Source organism: Bolinopsis microptera, chromosome 6 (assembly GCF_026151205.1).
Source record: "Bolinopsis microptera isolate Bmic1 chromosome 6, MBARI_Bmic_1.0, whole genome shotgun sequence".
Classification (NCBI taxonomy): Eukaryota; Metazoa; Ctenophora; class Tentaculata; order Lobata; family Bolinopsidae; genus Bolinopsis; species Bolinopsis microptera.
The window spans coordinates 7,852,827-7,866,975 of NC_087077.1; the positions used below are offsets into that span (position 1 = coordinate 7,852,827).

General features: G+C 41.5%; 1 protein-coding gene across 2 annotated transcripts; it reads right to left on the reverse strand.

The window, feature by feature from the left end:
• Positions 1-2,805: 2,805 nt before the first annotated feature.
• LOC134816543 (transcription factor Sox-14-like) lies at positions 2,806-13,481 on the reverse strand. Of its 2 annotated transcripts, none has more exons than XM_063825436.1 (4): positions 13,373-13,481; positions 9,517-9,681; positions 9,310-9,389; positions 2,806-5,237 (listed from the first exon to the last, which is right to left on the reverse strand). In XM_063825436.1, exon 4 carries the CDS (start codon positions 4,885-4,887, stop codon positions 3,925-3,927), a length of 963 nt encoding a protein of 320 aa, XP_063681506.1. In that variant the 5' UTR covers positions 4,888-5,237; positions 9,310-9,389; positions 9,517-9,681; positions 13,373-13,481; the 3' UTR covers positions 2,806-3,924. The 2 variants fall into 2 exon arrangements, with proteins under 2 accessions (XP_063681506.1, XP_063681507.1); XM_063825437.1 differs by having other exon boundaries at positions 9,517-9,678; positions 13,373-13,475.
• Positions 13,482-14,149: the final 668 nt, after the last annotated feature.

Here is a 14,149-nt window from a genome sequence, read left to right on the forward strand (position 1 = left end):
TTTGTCAATGTTTACGCTAGTGTAATTACTCCACAATAGCTTAAGCTACGTGTAAAACGTGGTTACAGAGGGGAACCGGGGGTCTTAATGCCTAATTAGCAGCAAAATCGGGATTACGTCATATGTGAATGATCCCTCATATATGATAGGAAATATATTGTTTCGCTCACACTCATTTTATTTTTACTGCATTCAAAACTATGTTCAAGAAATAATAACACACACAGGATCAATGATATATCAATGAGGGTTTACTGGGCGGCGGCCGGCGCTCAGCCTGTCATTCCGCCATATCTTCAATCTTGTTTATCATGAACACTAAGCTTGGGGTCCCAGGTATACGAGGGTGCATGTTTAAGGTGAAAAAGAGCCCTCAGTTGCCTCAGAAGTGCAACTTAAACTGTAACTACCGCTGTCTAAACATGTCCTTCGTTGAAAAGACGGAACAGTTGCAGTAGTTAATTTCCCGCTTTTGACGATGTATGGACAGACAAACAGCCTTCCGGGCAGTTTCTCCGATCCGACAATGATCCTGTACTCTGAAACATGGACGAAGATCAAGCAATAGATTCAGATGGAATGTCGTTTTATATGACATAGTTACATCGAAGATTGTAACTAATTATTGAATATTGTAACTAATCGAAAAAGTTTCTATTTCTTTGTATTGTTTACCAATGAGTATCGAGTACCAATCTCAATGACATGTATACCATTTTTATCCGAAATCATGATTGAACTTAATGAGCTGCCCGAATTGTGAGCGACCCTAATTACTAGCAGTAGAGAGTAAATTGCTCTAACAAACAGGGCTGTCCATAAAATGACCGATATGATTGAAATTTACTCATAGAATTACAAATTTCAGATCAATTAAACGGTAAGTTCTAATTCTATGAACAACCCTACATGCCAGTTTTCAATATTGAAATTGATCTGAAGGTTTGAATTATTATTATGTATAGTTTGAAACTAGCAGTCCAAACCAGCAGTCCAAACTTTTCATCAGATGACTTCCAATATTTCGAAATTAGTGATGGATCTAAACAAACGTCAGTTTGTACAACGTTAATACTGACGGTCCGTAATGAAGCAAATTTTAATTAGCACTTCATTAGTGAGATCTTAAGTAAAATAGGATCATTAATCCTTAACTGACTAATTTGTGAAAGTAATACCACCATCGTTTTTACACTTTGCATACCTGAACTTCAAGTACACTCGATATATGGAAGCTTTTAAGTATACTCCAAACTGCAATTTAAACGAATGAGAGGACTCGTTTCCCCACAGCTGACCGTTCTCAACCAATGAAAAGCCCCCAAAGCCCCACGTGACTCATTGTCGTGCTACAGGAACTCAACCCGCCAGTATCCCTTCATCTCATGTGGCTCTAAATCTGAGCTGATCTAACCGGTCTACACGCGGCCATGAGAACAGGTTTATCGGGACAAAAGTCGCATGCAAACGTCAGTGAAGTAAGCAGATGTGAAATGAACTGGGCCCTTTATTCGGCCCCCGATACCGGAGATACCCCTACAATAGATAGGTTTTTGATGAGTAACTTTATATCGTTTCTCTAACAAAAGCCCCTTAACAATTCTCACTTGACTCCGTGTAATAGTTATACAATAGACGGCTTTTATTGCACATCTTTGCGGTACACACAGAGTTGAACTCTCCGGGATAAACTTCATGAGGTACGGATATTAGCTAGGATACAGCTCCATACACTCCCCTGGAGAATTATAACGTGGCAATCCGGCACCATACCAAAATCTAGACCAAATCATTCTTCTTTTCAGACAGTACCACAAGCACCATCCGAGAGAACTGTACAACTACCGGTCAAACAGGTGGTGTATTATGATGCTTGTTGGTGCTGCGTGATTAGTGGGACCCTGGTACAAGGTGGTCCTTCACCACCAGCAAACTGATCCATAATCGTAGAGGGCAATATTTTTGGAAGTGGCGCATGCTTCTACATAAAACTAAGCTAATGTTCTGAAAGTCCCTCTCTCTCTCCCTCTCTCTCCCTCTCTCTTCCTCTTCCTCTCTCTAAGAAGGTGCTGCAGGTGGTGTTGGCCAGCAAATGACGAAGTGAGCTCGCCCAGCACTCGTAATCACTAGAGGTGAGTGAGCAACCAATGGTGCTTCACACGGGGGAGACACCTGGCGACCCCTGATCATAGAGGACAGTCAAATGTGACCTTCAACTTAATCAGTATATTTAGTAGCATTTTTAGGGGGACTCATTAGGACAAGGGGAAATCGTACCGGGTAAATTGCGACACATGCACGTGCCGGCTTAATAGAATGAGGATTATTGGGAGAATGACTTGGTTTTAGGACCCGCATTGTGATTTGTGACAGCAGATAATAGTAATGACTAACTCATTGGATTAGTTTTGAGTTTCTAGAGTATATTCACACGTCATGATGTGAGTCACTAACAGGTACAGAGAAGGTGACAAGTCCGTTGCATCTTTTAATTGATGGGCCCTAAAGACCCGTATTAATGTCACTATATTTCCTGTTAGAACCGTACCCTGTCACGTGGGACGGTGTGGCTGTTTCATTGGTTTGTGGCAGGGAAATGAGCATGTTGGTTGGACAGAAAACATCATCACACCAGCAATTTGTTTTGGATAATTTTGACAAATGAGCTTTTTTCACTTTCCTAATGTCTTTAATCGTAATTTAAGGGTTCTTTTCGTTATTAGTTTTGGGATTTGCTGAGACAAGAAATAATCAAGTTTTCAAGATTTGACAGAACAGTAAAATTATTTTCAATAAACTAAAATATATAAACAAGTTCAATGTATCATATCTCAAATATATTCTCGCACGTGCAATACAGAGGAGAGAATGGATCACGTGACAATGCAAACGGTACCCCAAGGGTGCTCTCGAGTTCCAAGCCCGCTGGAAAATCACCACGCAACTCTCTTCACACATCTAATGCAACACGGGCCCGCTAATGGTTCTGAACATATCATGATTTTTTGAAAACTCAATTAAAAGTTATGATTGAAAATATAAATGGGGACTTGCGAGCACATGAAGCCAAGCTTTAGATATTAGAAATAACATCATCCCGAAATTCCAATAATATAGACATGTTCAATTTATTGTTTTCTTCCGAATTTCAGTAAACAAATATCTAAACGTAAGTAAGCATATATATCGAAAATTCTGAAAAAGCATTATTCACACTTTGGTGGTTCAACAGATTGTTACTGAATAGTAATCGAGATTGGTGGTAATTTCCACGTCATCATGAAAACTAATCAGTAGGTAAGGCAGTTGAATCCAAGACAGTTGCTTGATAACAGGACCGTTACCAACAACAGAGATCATGCAATTGTAAGGTGCACAAAACAAGTCTAAAATATATATACTGGAAAAGTAAGATCTAATCCCCAAAGGTTTAATACACACTCAGAAAAATCGACTTTAAAGGTTAAAATATTTTAGGTTAAAAGATTCGATCAGTTAAAATAGTTACTGGTTTCAGTGAGTCAATTTTTCTGAGATAGGCTAAAATAACTGATACCTAGATAAAATTTGTTACCTTATGTGGCAGTGTTACCAATTACCATGGTAACATAACCTTATATGGCAAAATTTGTTTATCACGCACCATCCAGAGCGTGAAATCTTCAAAATATCAATTCAAGAAATAAATAATAAATAACATTTCGCAACACAAATTACAAAAAAATCATCAATAAATATTCGTAAGATCAGTTCTGAAATCTCGGCACGTGACACTAACACACAAAAGCTCGCTCACACACAAAATTACCAGTCTCTCTCTCTCTCTCTCTCGCTTTCTCTCTGGAGAACGTGCCGGGAAGGTCGCTGCATCTCAACAATATATACAGTAAAAATCTACAAACTGCAGTCTGAGATCAGCAGTCTCTACAAGTGAGTGAGAGGCTGCATCGCGCCGCCGTTCATCAGGGTTGAGTCGGGGTGCATCATGCCGTAGTGGGTCGGATCTTGAGCCGTCAGGTACATGTTGATCATGTCTGTCAGGTCCCGCGGGCACTTGTCCGAGGAGCCGCCGATAGTAGGAGAGGAAATGGTCTGTTCTGTTTTGACGTGAGCTTCTGTCTTCACACCGCTGTGTTGAGCGGTCCTGTACATGGGAGAGGGGAGTTGCTGGCTGTAGGGGCTGGTGCACGTTGCAGGGCTCATGTACCCATGGTAGGGATTGGTTACGAACTCTGGATATCTGCTACCGATGTCTGATGTTGCGTACTGGACGGTGGGTCCTGCACTTCGCTGTAACGCTGCTTGGCTCTGGTAAGCTTCCATCATGGCTTTGTAGGTTGAGGTAGGGATGTAGCCAGTGTTTGTGGGGAGAGTGTTCTGCATCATCAGGGAGGATCGGTCCATCAGTAACCTACTGTCTGTCCCGACGGGACAAGGAACTCCGAATCTGTCCTTCTTCAGGGTGGCCTTAGCTTTCCTGCGAGGTCTGTATTTGTAGTCTGGGAATTCTTTCATGTGCAAGGCACGCAGTCTCTTTGCTTCTTCGATGAAAGGTTTTTTCTCGTCTTCCGTCAGCATTTTCCAGTCCATGCCAAGTCGCTTGCTGATCTCTGAGTTGTGCATCTTGGGGTTTTCCTGAGCCATCTTCCTTCTCTGTCCTCTGGACCAAACCATGAAAGCATTCATCGGTCGTTTTATCCTCTCAGTCTTCTCTTTGAGAGAGGATGATCCGGATGGCAGATGAGTGGTAGTAGAGGTTGGCATGGTGGAGGAAGGAGACGGAACTTGGTGGGGCAATGTTTGGATCACTGTGTTCAAGTTACCAAGGGTGGTAAGGCTGGCTGTGGAGTACCCGTGATGGGCAATACCATTTGACAAGTTCATCATTTTGTCAAGAGTTAAACAATAGGTCGGAAAAACAATCGACAAACGGTACAACACCTTTGAGAAATTCACTTGTATAGAAAGAACTTTACTATGCCTCGGCGCCTATCCAACGCGCTTTAGTATCGCTGTGTAGAATCACGTGATGAGGTCACGTGCACGCGCCACATGACTCACATGGTGAGCTCCACGCTAACTGCGTGATACAAGCGACGTTTCCAGCTGTCACGTGTCCTGGCAGCCGACCAATCAGGAGAGATGCGGAGTCACGTGATGCGCTGCGCTCTGCTCGCTCTCTGTGTGTGAGCTCGATCCGGGTTATGAGGGTGGGAGAGCAAGCCTTCATCCGACACCTGAAACATTGAACATTTTCAGACATCGTCAACCTCAAGTCTCCTACCTGGACCAGACTACGAGAAATGAGGGATTTGCCGAATTTGCGATCGGTTTACACGTAAAATAACGGTGCAAAGGTTAGATAATCGGTGACGATAATTTTGTATATCACACAGAAACATTGACAGTTGAACGTTTTATACACACATACTATCAACAAATGAATCAAGCACAAGAGAGAACATAGGGCAGGCAGACACAGAGACAACATGGGATTCTCAAATCTCCATCATGATTCATCAGGGTAACTTAAAAAAGAAAAACTGCGGGCTTAAGTTTGACATTTAAGCAAAATGACCATCTGAACTGCAGTACTACAAACACTGGCAACTCTCGTAACAACAACAACCGGGCCCCCGGAAACTCTAAAACATCAACAAAATACAACTAAGTGTGGTAGTCTCTGGTTTACAACCTCACATAAAACGAGGAGCGGAGAACATTCACGTTGTTCCTTCCTCCTTACAAAGGCCTGAGAATTGAAAGTAGAAATGGCCGTGCAAAACCAGGAGCAGAGAAAGTAGAAATGGTCGTATCGCAGACAATGCCCTAGAATCTCCAAGAGCGGAGGGAAGAGTATTCTCCAGTACACAATGGGAGTTTACAGAGTTACTTTCTTTGTTAGCATAGTCCAACACAATACGATTTTCGAAGCCAGAGAGTAACTGTTTGAATGGCCGTGAGTCTATTGTAGGATAAGACAATGCGATTCTAGCGATGTTGAATAGGACTTAGGACAATAAACTCCAGAACCATACAATACTCTATAAGATATGGTATACAATATACTGAATAGTTCAATAATACTACATACTATCTTCAATAGGGATCATAACAAAGATACAATGAACTCTTCAATAAAGAGAGGATGTAGCCTACTTTTCTATACTTGACAAGGATGTCTCCTTGCTCTTTGATGTACGGCATTGCCACGTTGTTATTCAACCGTGTGCTTGTAGCTCTTGCTTGTAGCTCTTGATTCAAGTTCTTGCTTGTATTCCTTCCCTTCGATATTCCACTAGAGATTTATGGTCATTGAACCAAACAAATTGTCAACAGTTATGATTAATCTGCTACTTACATTCTGTAGCACTGTATCACAGCCGCTGTTTGATACATTGGCCACTGTGGTGTGGCTCTGTTCCCACCACAAGTGATTGTTGTCAATCATAAAATAAAATTAGCCCCACCTATCTTCAATTAAAATGCTTTATCCTCTCTTAAGAACCCGATTCAAAGAGCTACTCCCTATTTTAATGCTCTAGATCTGCGACCCACGCTCTGGTACAAAGAGTTACCACAAGATATTATCCCTCACACCAAAGGGATACCCCATTAGTTCCATATGACAGGGCCTATTAACGGGACACGTTAATTGTTTACTATAAGAGATGTTTACCTCATGTCACTTATCACACGCCCAATGTTGGCCGAAGTGTCCTCTCTCCTAATGAGGATTTTGTGCGGACGTTGTCCCTGATGACAAGCAGATATCCCAGCGCACTTGTCAGTCTAATAAACTCCAATCACCCCCAAATTAAACCCAATGATCCTGTTTGCCAAACAATGGCTATTGGCAAGCAGTTTATTGGGTGAGAGGTTCAGTGTCAGACTACTGATCAGTACGGAGACATTGGTTCTGAGTTGGTAAATACAGGGCTCACTCTCTCATCATGATAGGTGCACCGCCGGGCAGTGCTCTTTGTTCAGACTGACAGGGGGCATGAATCATTTGACAGGGTTCATAGTCTGTCCCTGACAGGCTCTTTATATTAGGCTTCACCTGAAGCCTTTCTAGTGGGGATTGAACAAGCAGTGGTCTGATTAGTTTGGTTGGAATTTGTCCCTGAGGGAGTTCAGAGCATGTTTCATCAGCTGGGTTCTAAAACCTTTCAATCGATGGCAATCTAGACTTTATCATTTATCACCTGGCAAATATTTACTAATAAGCTTAACTAAAAATTAGATTGCCCTGAACTTGTTAGTCATAATAATTGTTCCATTCCATCTATTGAAACCCAAAATAGATTCATTAACAATTTCAATCCTGGATCTTGCGGGTAGAATTACTCAGATAACCACTAACCAGACGGTTTTTCCACGGTAACAACAGTTCCCAACCCCTGGATCACACCCATCTGACCCGACCCCTCAACATACTTCAACCTGGTTACACACTCACATCCGGACAGAAAGGGGGCTCCTTTTTGTGCCGGAGATTTGGTCACCTGACACTTGTTTGTCTCACTAACAAAGGCTCTTTATTAGCCTTACAATGGGTTGTCACGTGTGTTTTCTCACTTTGTAAGGACGTAGGTGCCTCTAGTTTAAAGTATTCAAGGACAATGGTCGTGGAATGTACCTGTAGGAGATGTCAGACTGGATCCCAGGTACCTTTAAGTTTATTGAGGTGTCGTTGCTAGGACACTCTAAACTAACTGCTGGATAACTATGAAATAAATTTAACAAATATAAGTTGATTGTACTACTAACAATCAATAATTGTGGAGTTACTGGTTTATTTAAACCTCATTCATATATCTAGGCTGTTAACCGAACTCTTCTGGATCTAAGTCAATAGTACAATTAGATCCAATAATTGTACAGTCAATAATTATAACCGGTAAACCGGCCACCACGAAACAATTCATTCTCATTAAAAGTAGCGACAACATGGTTTGTTGTGGCCCCACACACACTCGGATAGAGATAAAACAATGTTGACCGATGTTGGAAAATATTGATACATTACCACTGTAGGAGAAGCCCACACGCTCTGACCACCTATCCCGTATACTTGGCGCTACTGTGAGCAGTGGGGGATAATTATTAGAAATTAGTGATCTGATGAGGTGTGTATGGGAAAGGGATATTTCTCCTGGATCACACTGGTTAGCAACCCTCGTATAAGGTGGTATACTACCAAGATTGCGGGGTGTCATGGTGAGAGAAGGGAGAATGAGTGGGTTTTACCCTGGGGGCTCCTGATCACACTTAACAATTTAAACTAGCGGATACAAATGCACTTCTAATCGGGCCGGCACACGCCACTGTTAATCACTCAAATCTCTCACTAGGAGGAAAAAGACGTGAGGAAATTCATTAATTTTAGGGCTTAGACTGATTGGGTGCTGCACGATACATATTAATTGGTAGATTGAAACAAGCGGTATATTTTTTGATTTGACACATTTGCTGATGAGATTTGTGTTTTAGTGGATATGGTATGTATCCTCACGGGACGGAGGTGGAGATATGGATCTAGTTAATGGTTCAACATTGAAAACCTAAAATGTGGTTAATTGGTAGTTTACATTGGTAATTAATAGGGTGCAAATTGAATGGTGTACTTTGCTAGATATGTACTGACCCAATTAGTGCTAATGAAGCATTGGATAATATCTAAAGGTTTGAAAAGAATGATAACAGTCACCAGGCTCTACCATATAAGGTAATGTTACCATGGCAACAATCCTGTGTGTGGTGATAAAATCATTTTCAGCTTTCTATTTCATCTGGATGTACACCGAAAGGCACGCCTGTGAAATCATAAAATCTATCAGAGTGCATACAGTTTGGAGTTCATAGTGGTTCCGATCAACAAGTATAGAACAAAGTACATGTTATCATGCTGCTGAATCTGATGCAAGGCCTGGATTTGAATCTTATAGTGGGAGGATCACTGATGTGTAAAAATAGAAAAATTGAGTAAAAATAGAGAGCTCTTCATGCAAGCTGAGGATGGGGCTCGAACAAGAAGCTACAAATGGAATAACGGCCTCATTGTGGTCAGAGTAGTGGTCAGGTCACACTTTCCAACAGTTGCAAAACCTGACCACGTATTATTATAAGCTGGAGATGATGATTTCAGAAAACAGGCGTAAGGAGGCGAGAGATTGCACGTGAAATGAGGAGATGTAGTAAAAATAAGAGGGATTTGAGGTTAAAACTTAAAGAGGCTATTTAGGTAGTCAGAATTTGGGTTAGATTAATTAAGGAATAAAAGATTAATTTAGCAAATTAACTCACCCGCAAATCCGAGAAGAGTGAAAGGAAGAACTGCCGTCCATACACAGCGAACACGGTCCTACCTTCCGACATGCACAAATCTGAAAAATTCAGGGAGTTGAGTTTTATTGCAACATTATTTAAAGTTTGGCTGGTTTTGTTTAAAGTGCAGGAAACTGTGCAAATGTTGATCATGGAAAACGTGTAAATTAGCCATCTTATTCTTACCACTAGGACTGATGGTTTTCTGATTGCTTTTTACTCGGATCTCAATATTTCCATGGTCGATGGCGGTTTTACCTCATGAGAGTTCCCCGATATTACACATTATTTCTAACGAACAAGCCACATTTCTGACGTCATTAACAGCCCCGTTAAGTCTTTGTTCTTCTGCTGAAAATAATTTCTAGTGTCTGTAGTTTGAAACAGTTGGTTAATTACAAAAATTACAAACGGTTATATCGACTCTTGAGGCAACAATCGGCGGCGAAGGTCGCTTACTTCATGCTTTATTTATGACTAACAAACCATGAAAATTCGCACCCAAAACTTAAACTGAAGCATGATATCACACCCATGCACTGTCACATGACTCAATCTACATTCTACACCTAACAGCTCGTCAAGGAACACGTGACCAGGATCTCGGAATTCTCAGACTTGATAAGTGAGTTATAGAGGTGGATGTTAGCAGACAGGGGCAGATAGGGGAGAAGTGGAGACTGTTAACAGTTCCACAGGTGACACCACCCCTTAGGGAACTTACCCAGCGTGACTGAGGGGAATTTACTCCACCTCCAATTCCATGCCGGTTACCACCATTAAAACAGAGAATATTTGAAATATTTTGAGCCATGTCTCTTATTTTGAGCTGGTCAATACAGTTGATTAGGAGCACAATGGACGGTCTATTATATACGGAACACAATATTCTACATTAGCGTGTGAGTTACACGACTCTAGTCAACTCACCAGCTGTTTTTGGGGACCAGCCTTAATGCGATTTCTACCTTTTCTTCTCCTCATCTCGCGAAATATATCGACTCATGATTTCCGAAGGGACTGTTAATTGGATTAAACAGCTGCAATTTCGTGGAGTGGCTCTTTGTGGAGTGGCACAAACAAAAGTTTTACCAACTAAGCGGCTAGTATTGGTGGTCCCAACTGTACTGTACAATAATTACGATAAATTTACAGCTGATTAAAAGCATTTGTGTGTGCTGCAGAGATTCAAGGAGGGAGGGCGGGAGTAGAATTATTCAACTCTTGAATTACTATTGGTTATTCATCACATCAGAAACTTTGCAACAGAGTCTCTAATCCTACCAACTACTAGCCCACACAATGAATTTGAATGTGTGTAAATATTAGCTCCTCATCATCCACCTATACTAACTTCTCTTTGAGAGGCTGTACAAACTACAGACACTAGAAATTATTTTACAGAGATACAGCACTGTCCCTTCTTTTGAATTTTCTAATATCCCTGTTCAAGAATCAATCTCACATAATAAGCTCTGAGCACCACCAGATAGAGCGGATACAATAGAGACAATAGCTTGTGTCTGTCCCTCGCGAACAAAGGGCTGTATAAACACATGCTGCTTCATTTCAATATGCTACAGCCATATTCATAGAGCGCCGAAGTAGAGCATGAATTTGTCGATCTCGTCAGCACGAGAAGCAGCATCGTCTCCAATATCTGACATGTTGGTGGACGAGTCAGCTTGTTGAGCGAGTTAAAGACTTGCTTATCATTACCGTAATGCTTGTTATCAGTGAGGGCGTGATCAGTTCACGGTTGGAGATCTCGCGTCAGATCGGACGCAGTGAATGGTGGGAATTACAGTTTAACTCTTGATGTTTTTTTAATTATCTACTGCTTGTAGGCGGTACAAGACGCTGGTGGAGGGGCCGTTTTAAAGTTGTGTCTCTTGTGCAGGTTAAACCACTAGTCTATATCACACGGTAGAATGCTTGTGAAGTGTGTGGTAGTGAGGTTTAGTCTGCAGAACAGACAGAAAGTAAGAGGTGCTTCTATCTCACTCTCCTTTTCACATAGTGTTATCTATCTAACATCTAGCAACTAGCCGCCTCCCCCATCTCACCGAGTTAATACACATGAATATTGAGATCTCTGAACATGGTGGTGTAGCTGTGTGTAGATTTAGCCGAGGAAGAAGCCAGCAAAACTTGCTTCCCTGGCTCTGGAGAGATCCAAGACGTGTTGCCGCGCTCCATAACCTGAGAACCGTTTAAGTGCCAGATAAACGGTCCGCTATTATGGGTAGAGATAGTAGGGCCGGGTTGATCTCACCACTATGAATTGTCACTTAGGTCATTAACTGGAGCAAACGGGCCATTTAACCGGCCAGCTTGTGGTTAACAAGCGAAGCAAGCTTTATCAATAATCGATTGGCGATACTCTGTAGCCGTGTTTATAGTTGCGTTAAAAACATGTGGAGCGGAACACGTGACTCGTGATCAGGCAAAAACTTGGGGGCTAGATAAGAACTATAATTGTAGGGAGGGGACGTTTAGAGGTTGTTCCAACTAACCAGTTGGCACGGAGACGGACCGATTGATTTGGTTCCTGTCTTAATCCGGGTAAGATCAAGCCAGGGGACGCCTTGGAAGACTGGTACCCTGGCTGCACCTAGCATTCACCTACCGGTTCAACAACATCTTGCCGCCCTGAAACCATGATTTGAAAACATTGGGGATAGTTTTGGAATACTTAGCGATCATCATTACAGCGTACAGGGTACCTCTAGTCCCTGCTAGCTCCCCTGTTACTTTTCACATGTCTCCTAACCATGTGGACTCGAAGTGAGTTGTAGAACCTGATTTTAAGGATCTCCGGTTTCAGAACTTGCGAGACAATGGAACATTTCTCTACCCTTACCCTCTTCCCCCTATCGTATCTCATGAAAGTTTCGCACAACCGTGTCAATGATAGTGGATAGAAACTTAAGCCGCCATTCTGGCGGTAGCCATAGGTTTCCATTCTTTCAACAAAAGGCACATCAACCCTTAGATTAGTCTTATAATCACAGTTTATATATGGCAGCTAAACTCCATAACCCGGTAGAAAACGAAGTTTAAATAGAGCTGGCGTTGTGTTGGCCTGTTCCCTGACTACTGATTATTCCGTGAACTTTGACACACGCGGACTGCTGCCCGCCAAAATAATTGTCCGTCCATTGTGCTCGTGTGACAAGAAGGGTATAATTCGGGAGAGAGAAAGGGGGTTGAATGGCGGGCTTGGAGGGGGAGCTACAGGATATTTGTTCTTTATTTCGACCCTTAAGATAGGGGGAGGGAAGGATGAGGACGTTTAAAACAACGTCTCACGTGTCCACACAAAAGAAGGAGAGCTCCTGTCAAAACAATTGGATTTGAATAAACCATGATTAGACAGGCTTGTTAGGCAAAGTCAGAATTCACCGGTTGATATGCCCCAAAGTCATTCGCCCGAAAGAAATCACGTGGGCTATTCAAGCAATTTCATTGGTCCACTTGCTGTCTGTGATACAGCCTTTCATTTTTTTACGGTTTCCGTTCAGAAGGGCTAATTACATATAGGTGGTCTCAGGGAGGAGGGGGAAGGGAGGAGTTAATGCGTCAGATACCCGCCCGGGCTCGTGAGGACAAGAATGTAGTTGAAACATTTTAAGAACACATGTGTAGTGTAGAGAGAGTGTTACCATTGTTTGGGAGCTCACGGTCAGTCCACTTGGAATTAACAGGACCGTAAGCTAGACGCTGATTGACCACATCGACTAATGTGGGAGGGGATGTTAATGTATTATTATAACCTGTAGTAGAGGTAGATTCTAGCTAATATAAACGAACACGACATTATTCTTAGTCTAAATTCAGACTTTAGAGCGAGGCTCTATAATTTTACCGGGGATGTGAGGATGGGTAGACCACGGTCTAAAATTTTAGACGGTCAACATCTTAATATGTACTAAATTACTAGATAATTTTGAATTATACGAACCTTCGCGGCGTATGGAACTCTAGATTGAGTTCATGAGACAAGATGGTCGGTATGACAGTGTTAGAGACATCTACATACCTTTCTGTAATTTGTCGAGCTATAACATTGATTCCACATCAAGGTCCAATCAGCTGAAGAGCTATTTTTCCATTTTGTCACAACTTCCAGTTCCATAACCGTCTATCCTAAGTAAAGTGAAATTTGATGAGATTTAATTTTACAACAAAAGATAAATTAAGACAAAGAAGGATCCCACAAAGTAAGGTATTTTATTAATTGGGGGATGGAAGATAAGAATTGTGCAAATCTAACAGTTTTAACAAGAATGTGTAATCGAAGGTTTGGTGGAATTTTGAGTCAAAAATAGAAAATTGTATCAGTTTAGGTCTGCATAGTGCATATAGCATAAGCGATCTCTTCTCTAAACTTTGCAATAATTGCATCAGCTGTTATGATAGGTGGTCTTTAAAATCTCATAGTACATAAAACACGTACGTCTCAAGACTAATCTGCATGATTTATTGATATCTTGTCAGTTTTTAAGTTTCGACCAGACATTTAATATGTAATTCTCCACCGATCAGCACAATTCCGAAAAATGTAGCTTAATTAAGTTGGCCTAGAATTAAATAAGAAATTTGTTTTGTGAACGATTCTAAAATAGAAACATCTTACTATATTTATATAACAATAAGTTTAGATTAGAATATATTTCGTGAATATGTCTTTATCAACTGTCAGGTTCGCAGAACTTAACTATTTATTTTTCGTGTAAAAATAATGTTTCATATTGTACGAGCAAACTTATGAGTTCCTCCGTGGGGCACATATCTAGTAGAGAGCGCACTCGGCGAC